This window comes from Haliaeetus albicilla, chromosome 13 (assembly GCF_947461875.1).
Source record: "Haliaeetus albicilla chromosome 13, bHalAlb1.1, whole genome shotgun sequence".
Classification (NCBI taxonomy): Eukaryota; Metazoa; Chordata; class Aves; order Accipitriformes; family Accipitridae; genus Haliaeetus; species Haliaeetus albicilla.
The window spans coordinates 21,168,392-21,182,650 of NC_091495.1; the positions used below are offsets into that span (position 1 = coordinate 21,168,392).

General features: G+C 38.1%; 1 protein-coding gene and 1 long non-coding RNA gene across 2 annotated transcripts in view; both read right to left on the bottom strand.

Moving 5' to 3' along the window:
- DNAH8 (dynein axonemal heavy chain 8) overlaps positions 1-14,259 on the bottom strand; it is a 158,301-nt gene that overhangs the window by 55,872 nt on the left and 88,170 nt on the right. The window contains exons 53-55 of the mRNA XM_069800374.1: positions 13,504-13,717; positions 12,853-12,962; positions 12,144-12,307 (exon numbers count right to left, since the gene is read on the bottom strand). Coding sequence (XP_069656475.1) covers positions 12,144-12,307; positions 12,853-12,962; positions 13,504-13,717 — 488 coding nt within the window. The remainder of the gene's footprint in view (positions 1-12,143; positions 12,308-12,852; positions 12,963-13,503; positions 13,718-14,259) is intronic.
- LOC138688610 (uncharacterized) lies at positions 1,222-9,400 on the bottom strand. The gene is made up of 3 exons (XR_011327493.1): positions 9,362-9,400; positions 9,154-9,254; positions 1,222-1,320 (listed from the first exon to the last, which is right to left on the bottom strand). It is a non-coding gene; the product is annotated as an uncharacterized lncRNA (long non-coding RNA).

A 14,259-nucleotide genomic window follows, 5' to 3' on the forward strand; every position in this document is an offset into this window, starting at 1 on the left:
ATACTGAAAAAAACCATGTAAAATTTCAAGGAAAAATACGTATTAGGCAATACATATTAGACAATAGATTAGGCAATAATCACAGAAATTACATGCTTCCATACTCTAAAGTATAATAGTCAATCACATAAAACACAAAACCAACTTGACTTTCCAACTTTCACCTAGAACTAGGCAGTGACAGACCATTTAATTTGTCAGATGAGAAAGCATGAAAAAGGTTGAGTGATTTCTGAAATAACCATTGGTAAGTGACTCATATCATCTTTCAACCTGCAGCAGAACAGCATAATGTATATTATTATAGTACTGCCAATGAAACTGCAATGAGATAAGGAATAGTGAAAGGAAGATAGTATAAGTCACTACAACCTGACTTCATTCTCAATGCTTCTTGCACCAAAATCTGTAATTAACAAAGAGGGATATACATTGGGATGAGGAGTAATACAGATTGAAATAAAACAGTCTGCAAACACAAATACTGGTGACTACATTTCATTGTTTAAACAACTGTATCTGCTTCCCTTGATAGGTTCAAGATGGTTTTAATACAGATCAAGATCTCAGACTATTGTGATTATCTGTGGCTGTGATTATCTGAGAAGCAATCAAGAGTGGTACTCAGTAGTAACTGGTAAACAAAAGGCAAGAGCCACCTCAATCCCAGAAAAGGGGAATGCTCACTAGAGGAAAAAAAAAATAAAAAAAATCATCTTTACTTCTTTTCCTTTTCAGTGATACAACTGAGAGGAAAAAAGGACAAACATGGAAAAGCTGTACACAGTGCTCTGAGTTTTCAATTAAGACAAAGAATACCGAACAACTGTGGTATAGACAGCCTCGATATACATTATATACTTCATTATTGTGATATAGAGAACGAACTGCTAATTGCTTAATGATTGTCTCTCTGTAACTTTACATACCAAAGACCAGTGCTCATCAAGGATTAATCCTGTCAGAGACTGGTACTTGGGAGTGATGAGCAAGAAGGAACCATGAACAATCACAAAACTTAATTAAATGTTTGATAAATTTACGATCTTGTCGAGAAGGCTCAAGTAGAGGCCTTGCTTGAATAGATAGGGCCAGAAAAGATAAGAACTCCTGCCTTTGTTCTCGTCCTTGTAGATAATTTAGCTTAAACTAACCCTATGGTTTTTACACCACTAATGAGAACTTAGATAATAAGAACACTAACGAGAAAAGACCATACTGCGCAGAATCACCTGAGAAGGGTCAAATAGCGGACAAGTGAGGAAGACTATGGAAGACCACCGGAGGACTCCTGAAGACCACCAGAGACCTTCAATGCGCCTGCATAAAGGACATTTGCATATGCTAATAGTTTCCCGGAAAACTAATGAATATGTATAACTTTTCTCGGAAATCTAGTGAATATGTATATAGAACATGTATTTAACCTGCACAATTAGACCTGACGGTGTGCACGATAGGTGGAGCGATCCCCCGTGCATCCAGCGCTGCCAATAAAGAATACCTACTTAATAGTTAATCAAGCTATTGAGTCAATTTCTCTGAATCAATCTGGCACCCCAGATGGGACCTGCTCTGCTCGGCTGCAGGACCCGCTGAGAACAGGACTCCCTAGGGTACCCCCGGGATTTCCCGGAGGGACTCCTCGCCTCAATCGGATCACTGCGGGAGCAGACAAGGACACCATCTAAAGGAGTAAAGGTATTCTTTAATCTTTTATTTTTGGGACCGGTCATTTGTAAAGCTATCCATAAGTCAAAAGACAAAAGTAAACTTATGCAGGATGGTGTATACCAGGTAGCTAGCACCCTTGGTATACATTTGGTGTGGTATATGTTTGGGTGCTTTTGTTTCGGTACACTCTGTATGCTTTTATACACTTTGTGTGCTTTAGGTTTGGTACCCACTCATGTGCTTTTGTTTATGTTTTGAATTTGATTTTGACGTTTTCGGTTACTGAATGAGGTAAACGGCTACTGGGACTGAATTACGGATATCGTTTGCGGATTTTGGCCTAAACAACATAAGACAATTAAAACTGTGGATTGAATGTTTGAGTAAATGAGACGCAGCTCAGCTGTGGAGCATGTGGAGTTCTGATCCGCAGTCTTGTAACTCTGCAAGGGGTACGGCCGGAGACGAACGAAGTGTGATGCACTGGTGATGTGGAACTTGAATTTATATGTTAGCATTGTAATTGTAAGTTTGAGTTTGATTATCTTAATCATTTTGTGGTGTTGGTGTAAGAAAGTCCCTGTATGGTGCATCGTATAAATGTGGGTAATTGAGTGGTGTCTTTTACATCCAGGAAATGAGTGTATGCCCTCATATGTCTTGGAATGCATGTGGTGCAAACAGAGGTTGCAAATAGATTGTGGAGGGGATATTGAATGCTCTGAGTGTCGGGTTTGGACTCCCTGGGACAAGAGGGAACGGGCTACATATACAGTTGAGATTGTTTGTGGTTGGAAAGGTAAAAATATAAACGAGTAATATGGGAGGTAAACAAAGTGGTAGAATATTGAAAAAGAGCCCCTTAGGCTGTATTTTGGATCACTGGAAGGAGATAGGGGGACCGCCAGGTGGAAGTGTGGATAAGAAAACTTTAATAAAGTATTGCAATCAGTGGTGGCCTTTATATAAGTTAGATGATGATAAAAAATGGCCCTTTAATGGGACGTTGAATTATAGCACTTTGTTACAATTGATGTTGTTTTTGAGACGAGAAGGAAAATGGGATGAGGTGATGTACGCAGATATGTTTTTCACTTTAAGAAATCATTCAGAGTGGCAGAAAGAATGTGGCATTAATTTGGCCCCACAAGACCCTCTTGTGTTAGCAATGGAAAAGGAGCAGAAAAGGACTACAGGGAAGATGAAGAGATGTTGTTCGGCATGTAGTATAGGACAAAGATGTGTAAAATTAAAGGAAACTGAGGAAAGAATAGAAGATTTTGTTTTTTTCACCACCCGTACTACCTCCAACACCCGTAGAAGGTAATTTTACTGATGATACAGGTGCGAAAGAGCCTGATGAAGGTACGAGCACGAAAGATTTAGGTTTTACTCCTATTACAGCTCGCACCCGGAGTAAGGTCGGTCCAATAATCCAGGCTCCCTTAAGACAGGCAATAGGAGCTACTGGTCCTACGAGGATTAAAGTGCCATTTACGATGAATGATTTAGATTCATGGAGGGAAATGGTAAAAGAATATCGGGATGATCCTGAGGGAGTTGCTAAAAGATTTGAGTTAATTGTTAAAAATCAAGATCCAGATTGGAAGGACATCGATTTGATGTTAGATGCCTTAACCGAAACTGAAAAGCAATTAATAATAAAGAATGCTCGGACTCAGGTCCAAATTCAAATAACTGCTGGGGTTTTACCCGGTACGGTAGATAATCACGTACCGAGAACAGACCCCAGTTGGGACCCTAATGATGACCATGATTACCGATTGTTGAAAAAATATCAAGAATGGATAAAAATTGGTATTGAAAATGCGATACCGAAAGCAGTTAACTGGTCAAGTCTGTATGCAGTGAAACAAGGTCAGACTGAAACTCCCACAGAGTTTCTTGATCGGTTAAGAGTAGCTATGCGGAAATTTACTACCTTAGATCCCTTATCTGAAGTGGGAAAACAACAGTTAATCTTTTTGTTTTTAGGACAATCTTCAGAAGACATAAGGCGAAAGCTTCAGAAACTGAAAGAGCCTGAGATAAGGGACTTAGAAAAATTGATAGAGGAAGCTTGGAGAACGTATCGGAACAGAGAAGGGGATGAGAGACGAAAAATGGGAAAAGCTATTGGTGCAGCTACCGTAGCTGCTCTGGGAAAGCAGGACAACTCCCTTCGTGGGAGAGGTCGGGGAACTGGAAGGAGGGGAGGCTCACGCCAGCCCCTAAGATCGGACCAATGTGCTTATTGTAAAGAAATAGGCCATTGGAAAGGACAATGTCCTAAGCTAAGTGGAGCACAAGCTGTCGTAGCCAATGTTACCTCTGGTCAATGAGGGGGACCGGGGGAATCCACCCTAGCGGATCCACTGGTTAAAGTTAAGCTAGGGAAAATAGAACAAGAGGTGGATTTTCTTGTAGATACGGGAGCATCCTATTCAGTGTTAAATCAAAGGTTGATACCGGAGGATGAAGAGTTTGTTACTGTAGTGGGAGCTACTGGCCAGCAGAAAAAGGCTTATTTCCTAAAACCACTTAAATATAAATTGGGTAAACAAATAGGAATACATAAATTTCTGTATTTGCCTGGATCTCCAAAATCCTTGTTAGGCCGTGATTTGCTAGAACAATTGGAAGCAGAAATTGTTTTTGAAAAAGGAAAAATGGAATTAAAAATCAAGGAAGACCAGCTAATTAACATTTTAAGCTTGGCATTAATACAAGCTGAACCAAAATTTGAAGTACCTCCAGAAATTGTTGATCAAGTATATCCTGGAGTCTGGGCCTCTGAGGTTCCAGGAAAAGCTAAAAATGCAGCCCCTATAGTAATTAAGCTGAGACCAGGAGAAGAACCTGTCAAAGTTAAGCAATATCCCCTGAAATTAGATGATAGGAAGGGGATCAAGGAAATAATTGACAAGTTTCTACAATATGGAATATTGATTGAGTGTGAATCAGAATATAATACACCTATACTACCAATTAAAAAGGCAGACGGGAAAAGCTATAGGTTAGTCCAAGATCTGAGAGCCATAAATAAGATTACTGAGGATATACATCCAGTAGTCGCGAATCCATATACTCTGTTAACAAAACTAAAAGATAACCAAGTTTGGTTTACTGTGCTGGATTTGAAGGATGCCTTCTTCTGCCTGACCTTAGCCACAGAAAGTCAGAATTTGTTTGCTTTTGAATGGGAAAATCCTGAGTCCGGGAGAAGAACTCAGCTAACATGGACAGTATTACCTCAAGGCTTTAAGAATAGCCCCACTATCTTTGGAAATCAATTGGCGAAAGAGCTTGAAACTTGGGTACCCCCAGACAATGAAGGAATCTTGTTACAATATGTGGATGATCTCTTAATAGCTACTGAAACCAGGGAAAGCTGTATTCGATGGACTGTGAATCTTCTTAATTTTTTGGGTTTAAGTGGATATAGAGTCTCTCAACAGAAAGCCCAGCTGGTTCGACAGTGTGTGACCTACCTGGGACTTGAAATCTCGGGAGGACAACGGGAGCTCGGGACTGAGCGGAAAGAAGCCATTTGCCGAACACCAGAGCCCCAAACGGTAAAAGAGCTGCGGACCTTTCTGGGAATGACAGGTTGGTGTCGCCTTTGGATATGTAATTATGGATTATTGGTAAAGCCATTATATGAATTGATAAAGGGAGACCAGTCAAAAGTAATTTGGACTGGAGAAACACGAAATGCATTTAAGCAGCTCAAACGAGAACTAATGAGAGCTCCTGCTCTAGGACTGCCGGATGTTTCAAAACCGTTTTGGCTGTTTTCTCATGAGAGACAAGGAATAGCTTTGGGAGTACTAGCACAAAGACTTGGTCCCTATAAACGAGCAGTAGCTTATTTCTCCAAACAACTGGACGAGGTGAGCAAAGGATGGCCTGGTTGCCTTCGAGCTGTTGCAGCAGTTGTTATCAATATTCAAGAAGCCCGAAAGTTTACCATGGGACAGAAAATAACAGTGCTAGTCTCCCATACAGTTTCAGCAGTTTTGGAACAGAAAGGAAGCCATTGGCTTTCGCCCCAGAGATTCTTAAAGTACCAAGCAGTGTTAGTAGAACAAGATGATGTGGAAATTGTAGTTACTAACATTGTCAATCCAGCCTCTTTTCTTAGTGGAACTTTGGATGAACCAGTGACACACGACTGCATAGAAACAGTAGAAGCTATATATTCCAGTCGACCAGACCTCAGAGAAGAACCTCTGGAGGATGCTGAAAACTCCTGGTATACCGACGGGAGTAGTTTTATAAAACAGGGACAACGTAAAGCAGGATACGCAATCACAACCACCCAACAGGTAATCGAATCTAAGTCATTGCCTTCTGGAACTTCAGCGCAAAAGGCGGAAATAATTGCCCTTACCAGAGCATTGGAATTGGCAAAAGGGAAAAAGATAAACATTTGGACAGATTCTAAATATGCATTTGGAGTAGTTCACGCTCACGGTGCAATTTGGAAGGAACGAGGATTGCTAACTGCTCAAGGAAAGCAAATAAAACATGCAGAAGAAATCTTGAAACTATTAGAAGCCGTGAAGCAACCAGAAAAGGTAGCTATCATGCATTGTCGAGGACACCAAAAAGGAAACACAGATTCAGAAATTGGAAATCGACTAGCAGATTATGAGGCTAGGCGGGTGGCAGAAGAAGTGGAAGCAGAAACATTATCCTTAATACCAGACGGTAAAATCCAAACTGTAAGTACAAATCAGAAACCAAATTATTCAAAGGAAGACCTAAAATTAATTGAAGATCTGGATGGTAGAGTCAGATGGATGGGTTCATTTAGCAGATAATCGTATAGTAATACCATCCAATTTAATATGGACAACAGTTTTAACTGAACATAATAAGACACATTGGGGAGCAGATGCCCTGTACAAAAACTTAAATCAGAAATTAATAGGACGCAATCTGTATACAATGGTGAAACAAATATCTCAACAGTGTGAAATTTGTTTACGTAATAACCCTAATGTGGCAAATAAAGTAAAGTTGGGGATAATTGGCAAAGGAAATTATCCAGGACAACAGTGGCAAATTGATTTTTCGGAGCTCCCAAGAAAAGGGGGGTACCGATACCTGTTAGTCATGACTGACACATTTTCAGGCTGGCCAGAGGCTTACCCCTGCCGAACAAACAAAGCAGGAGAAGTAACTAGGATATTGTTGAATGAAATCATTCCTCGTTTCGGAATTCCAGCAACAATATCTTCCAATCGAGGTTCTCATTTTTGTGCCAAAGTAGTACAGCAGGTGAGCAAAACTTTGAAGATAGACTGGCAGTTACATACCCCATATAGACCTCAGGCAAGTGGGCAAGTTGAAAAGATGAATCATTTAATTAAGCAACAAATAGCAAAAATTGGTCAAGAGACTAATCTAACTTGGCCCCAATCTCTTCCCCTGGCATTGCTTAGAATGAGAGTGAAACCAAAAACAAAGGAAAATTTAAGTCCCTTTGAAATATTGTATGGGAGACCATATCAATTTCAATTTACAGGAGAAGATTTAACGCAACTGGGTGCAGGGTATTTGTGTGACTACATGGTATCCCTCCAGAAGCAGTTGGAAAATATAAATAAACAAGTTTTAGGAACCAGGGCTAGAGGGTTAGATCAACCAATCCATCCCTTTAAACCGAGTGATTATGTATATGTAAAGGTTTTTTCAGGACAACCTCTGGAGGAGAAATGGGACGGACCCTATCAAGTGTTGCTGACGACCTTCACTGCTATTAAGATCAAGGAACAGCCAGCCTGGATCCACTATTCAAGAGTAAAGAGAGCACCTGAGAGGCCATGGACGGTCATCCCTACAGGACCCACAGGTCTGCAGTTCTCCAGATCATGATGGTAACAGAGTTATTACTCGGTTCAAATGAAGCTAGATGGAACTTGAACTCACATTTCTCCCTGACGCAAAATGTTTCCCAAATCCTGAACAGAACTGACTGTTGGATATGTACTCACATGCCAGAACATGGTGGAAAAGGGATCTCACTAATTGGTATTCCGATACCAAGTAATCACTCCTGGACCACTCTTTGGGAAAGTACCACATGGTATACTGACAATGACGGAGTCCAGAAGTTAGAAATAATTAATCCTGAGGCCCAGGAGCCTTATTGTACATGTGTACAGAGATGTAATCCACCTAAAGGACTTGGAAAAAGTGACTGTGTTAATGGGATGTATGTAGGGAATCATACAGTCTGTAACAAAACTATAGATATTGAAACTTCAACTTCTGTTAATACTACAGCATGGCCAGTGCCAGAAGGAAAAGGATGGTACTGGCTATGCAATGACACTGCCTGGAAAGTTTTACCAAAGAATTGGATGGGAACATGTACTTTGGGAGCAGTGGTTCCAAATATGACTATACACAGTTCTCCACCAAAAGGATGGGTGCGAACACACTTTCGAAAGATTAGACGAGATGTTGAGAATCCTTTAGTAAAGAGGCCTACTGCCTTTCATACTTTTGTCCGATGGTTTCTTCCATGGTTGGGAGTGAGTGAGTTAGAAAAAGCCATAGTTAACATTTCGGCAGTAATAGAAAACCTTGAGAATAGAACAATTGATGCAATAAGAGCCCAACAATTAGAAATATCCAGTTTATCTCAAATTGTACAACAAAATAGAATGGCATTAGATCTATTATTGACCTCTCAGGGTGGAGTATGCACAGTTATAAATACGAGTTGTTGCATGTATGTAGATCAAAGTGGAAGAATCTCCACCGACTTAGAAGAAATTTGGAAACAGACCAAAATACTACATGAAATAACAAACGATGACCTCTCATGGGGATTTAGAGAACTGTGGGACAAACTAACATCCTGGCTGCCAAATTTCGGGTGGCTAAAGCAAATTTTTATTGTGGTTATAATTTTAATGACTTTAGGAATGATGGTCTGCATTATGCTTAAGTGTTTTGTGTGGTGTTGTCAGGGCACAGTAGAAAATTACGAAAGTTGGAAACGAAATAAAATCAGACATCAAGTAGAAACCGGAAAATATTTTACAGGGTCTCTCGGGAGTAGTGGAATCCTATAGTTGCAAAAGAATTTGCAAAGGTTTAAAGAAAAGGGGGGATTGATATAGAGAATGAACTGCTAATTGCTTAATGATTGTCTCTCTGTAACTTTACATACCAAAGACCAGTGCTCATCAAGGATTAATCCTGTCAGAGACTGGTACTTGGGAGTGATGAGCAAGAAGGAACCATGAACAATCACAAAACTTAATTAAATGTTTGATAAATTTACGATCTTGTCGAGAAGGCTCAAGTAGAGGCCTTGCTTGAATAGATAGGGCCAGAAAAGATAAGAACTCCTGCCTTTGTTCTCGTCCTTGTAGATAATTTAGCTTAAACTAACCCTATGGTTTTTACACCACTAATGAGAACTTAGATAATAAGAACACTAACGAGAAAAGACCATACTGCGCAGAATCACCTGAGAAGGGTCAAATAGCGGACAAGTGAGGAAGACTATGGAAGACCACCGGAGGACTCCTGAAGACCACCAGAGACCTTCAATGCGCCTGCATAAAGGACATTTGCATATGCTAATAGTTTCCCGGAAAACTAATGAATATGTATAACTTTTCTCGGAAATCTAGTGAATATGTATATAGAACATGTATTTAACCTGCACAATTAGACCTGACGGTGTGCACGATAGGTGGAGCGATCCCCCGTGCATCCAGCGCTGCCAATAAAGAATACCTACTTAATAGTTAATCAAACTATTGAGTCAATTTCTCTGAATCAATTGTTAGAGTTTCTTAGTGATGACATAATACTAACCACTATGGAATCTAAAAGCAGCATAGAAGAAAGAAGAAACTGCATGACTACAGTCTCTCTAATATATAACATATCTGTATAAATACGTATCTTCCATGTCTTTTTAAATTCCCCACAACAAATAAAAAATACAAGAACATTTCACTACACATCAGTGATATTGCTCCTAACTTTAGAGCAGAAAATAATACACTTAAAGCTGTATGACACTTCTGCATCAGTGTGTATGATCCTAACTTTGAATTGAACATTTTCCCCCCTTTTTACATCAACAGCACTCTATTGCACATATAAATGCATATACATCAGTTTCAGGTAATTTATAAGTTTGTATAATATACGGTAGTTCAGGCACTTAGAAACACCAGCACCGTTAGACTTTGTAGTGGATTTACACTGAGTAGGCTTTCTCAGATTATAGAGAAATAACTATTAAAGCCAGCAGAAAGCTCTGGCCTTCATTTTTATATTCCTGACAACTGATGGATAAGATTTCCTTTTAGATTTCCTGCACGCATTTTCTGAACTCAGCATATGTATCTAAGGAGAGAGGAGAAAGTGAGGAGGATTTTCAAATTAGAGTTCCTCTGGGATATTAGAACTGGTCAAAATAGCAATCTTACTTCCTTGGCTCTTAACTCAAGTTTGTTAAAGCACCTTCCTGGGGAAAATGAGAAGACATCAGCCAGCTGATTCAGAGCTCTCAGGGAAGAAAATGAGGGATTCTAGAAGATACAAGTGGGGATGGTAAACAAAACTGGTTGACAATGGTCTATGTTTTGTTTGGAACTGTTTCTAACACCTGGTTTTGGCTTGGATAGAGTTAATTTTCTTCCTAGTAGCTGGTATAGTGCTGTGTTTTGGATTTAGTGTGAGAATGATGTGGATAACACACTGATGGTTTTAGTTTTTGCTAAGTAGTGTTTAGGACTTTTCAGCTTCTCGTGCCCTGCCAGTAAGAAGGCTGGAGGGGCACAAGAATTTGGGAGGGGACACAGCCAGAACAGCTGACCCAAACTGGTCAAAGGAATATTCCATACTATATGATGTCTTGTCCAGTATATAAACTGGGGGGAGTTGGCCAGGAGGAGCAGATCAATTCTCATGGACTGGCTGAGCATTGGTCAGTGGGTGGTGAGCAATTGCATTGTGCATCACTTGTCTTTCTTGGGTTATATTTCGCTCTCTTTTTGTTATCTTCATTACAGTTATTACTATTATTATTCTAATTTATTTTTATTTCAATTATTAAACTGTTATTATCTCAGCCCATGAGTTTTACTCGTTTTCAATTCTTCTCCCCATCCCACCAGGGGTGGAAGGGAGGAGTGAGTGAGCAACTATGTGTTGTTTAGTTGCTGGCTGGTGTTAAATCATGACAACCTGAAATGGAGGGCAGCTGTTTCATCCACCAGTTTTGGCAACTTGTAATTCATCTCTAAGTTTTACATATCTTGTTTTGTTTCTGTTTTGACTGAGTACATGCTAAAGTCCACATACCAATATATACTTAGAAGGATTTCACTTTGTCCTTCTTATCTTTTGGAAACAGAGATGGAATTCCTTAGAATTTTTACACCTTTTCTCTTTCCTTTATGTTGACAAGTTACTAGAATAATAGTGATTAAGCCTGACTGTGCTTGAACACAATGCAATCATTATGTATACATCTTGCTTGCTACCATGCCAAATCATCTGCACCAGACTGCATTTATGTAGTCGGCATCTCAAAATAGATAAATTCCATTTTAGACTTCTGCAACTACATTGACTATTGAAAAAAATCTGGTCATGGAAAGTAACCCCTAAGCACTTGCCAGTTCAAGGCGTTTAGGTCTAATTAAAATCAAGAGCAATATAATATGCCCTCTTGTGTCCATGGCAAAACATTTTTCATTCCTTTCACTTTGTGATAGCTTTACAAAGTAAATGCAGTGTAATAAAATATACATATATATTTTTAAGAGTCAACAGTTAACTTTAATGCTTTATAATTAAAGCATTAATTTCATTAAAATTATGAAGGCCCTTCCTCAGGACATCAGAACAAGAAATTATATTCATTAAAATCCACAGTAGAGGTGGGCATATGTCAAGTTTTTACTAGCAAGTACAGTACTACATCTAGAATTTCACAAGAAATTGAAACACTGTAAATACAAAAATATTACTGGACCTTTAACACAGCTCATAAATGTATCTGTTTTATGAATACTTTAAAGGAGATGGGCCATTTTTTAATCATAGGCATGTGATGTTTTTTTCTGTGAGGAGATCAAAGCAATTTTAAATTATTCTCTGTGTATGAATTTAGGACACCATACAATCCTCTTTTTTACAGAGGAACTGGCTGAGTGTAGACAAAGATAAGTGCAATAAAATGTAGGTTAAAACACAGAATATGTGTATATTTTGGAGTTGTCCATCTAATTACTGAGATAATCTATCAGTACATAGCATGACATTTGTTGGGATAATACCTCAATGCAGAGTGCATGTAAAACAGGCTAAAATTTTTCATATTGGCCTAATAAGGTTTATCATACGAAGAAGTTTTACAGAAGTATGAACATAAATGAAGTAAATGGTTAAACCTACTAAATATAAAATGCTAGTTATTATACCTGTCAGCAATTACTCTTGTACATTCATGTTTAAAAAGTGTTAGGAGGACAGTACTGTTGTTGCATTCTTCTGCCTTTATAGTTAACATTCCTTGCCAAATTCTAGAAAGGTCTCGAAGGTTGAAGATATAGTGGAATTTAGATGGTGTAGGCAGCATCTTTGTCTAAAGAAAAATATTGTTAATATTCAAAATAGTAACATTTAGAAGGAAGCAAGAATAATATAAATTTATAATTAATAACACATAAAATATAAAAATAACAAACCTACTAATTTTCACACATAATACTGTGGGAAAACTCTTTCTAAGAAGTCACCAAAGCAATTTTATTTGTTTGGAAGCAGGATCTAGCACTAAATGTAGAACCCCAATTCTTATAACATGTAATTATTTCATATGTTGCTCTGGGCTTTATAAATTAAAGATTATAATTTATAAAGACTTTCACTCCCTATTCCTTATAGTGATTAAAGCTTTGGGTAACAGAAATAAAACTATAGGAATGAATGGACTGGTATTTCCATTCATCTGTCTTGTATACTGAAATTTGATATTTTCCAGATGTATCTCCAAAACTTTTTTAGCCCATCTTCCTCCTGTTTTTTTCTTGTTACAGATATGTTCTTAAGGAATATGTGCCTAAATTACACTAATAGACAACACTCTGTTCAGACTGATTGTGATAAAACTTTCCCTGTAATTTACACCTTTGTCCACTGCCACAATATTCTGCCTGTTGGGACCAATTTTTTCACCATATCACATACTTCAGGGTTGAATTTTCTACAGGAATGAAAGTATCCACAGCCAATAATACCTGAAAAGATAAAATGCAATATACCATTAATCTCAAGTTGTAGGATATAATAAGGTAGCTTGTGAGCAAGGCATATAAGTACTTATTTAAAACATTATTTTGCTTTTAAATTACAGATGAAATTTTTTTTTCTCTTTTGTCCATGGCTTTTCTGAACAAGTGTAGAAACAACTGGCAGTAAGTGCTAGCTTTTAACAATATACTGTATTGACAAAGTTAACAGAATTGAGAACTTTAGCAACAGAGGGCATTTCAGATCGTGCAGAGGTAGAATGGTAACCTACATAGTAATAACAGTGCTCATGTTCTTCCATGAAATGCCATTACTTCCTTATTAATTATTTTGCTTGTCCAAAATTAGACAAGCATTTAAAAGGGTTGATTTCTCTTCCACAGCACTATTTTTGCTGTAATACAGCTTCAGTTGTTTCACTAGAAGTAGTCTGAATTTGCATGATGAAAGTGAGAAAGAGAACTTACTTTTACATATTTTAAGTCAATTATGAAAAAGAATTTATACTAAAACAAGAGAAAGAAGTACCAAAAATTTTGTCAATGGATGCATTGGATGGCAATGTACAATTGAATACACAAAACTGTCTTTTTAAACGCTGGGGAATATCATTACGGCCTCCTCCAGGATGTATCATTGCTGCTACTAATTGTACATCTACAATTGTAGTGAAGTCTCCAGGTTTATCCAAGCTGTACATTCCTTTCATTTCCATCATCTGACGAACAATTTCATTTGTCACCTGTAAGTTTATGTAACTTGTATAAATTAGAAATTCAAACAAGAAAAGAAAATGTACCCTGATAATTTAATTTCTTCTTGTATATCTACCATTAATCCCTAGAGAAAGGTTTTCACTTTAATCTAAACTCAGATTAAACTATCTTCCCTAGTCATACCAGAGATCTTGTTTAGGTGATTTTAAACAGCAGAAAAACTCTTTCAGAGATGTACTACCATCTAATATCAACAAAATGTGTTTGTATTCCTTTTAACCAAATAAATTCAATGAACTGGAAAAAAATTGTTTGGTTCCATATTTTGTTGCTGGACATTCAGCTCCAGATGTTCAAACTATGCTTTTCAGTTCTCCCTTGGGCCTCTTTTGAAGCAAAACAAATAATTCTTTTTGAAATAGGAAGCTGTTCATTGTGAAAAGGTTATTCACTCCACATTCCACTCTACAGCACCTATACAGATCAGGAGGCACCAGAGTTTGCCCCCATAGCAACTGCTCCAATGATATTCAGCAAGCCTTATATGCTCATGTACTGCAACAAAGCC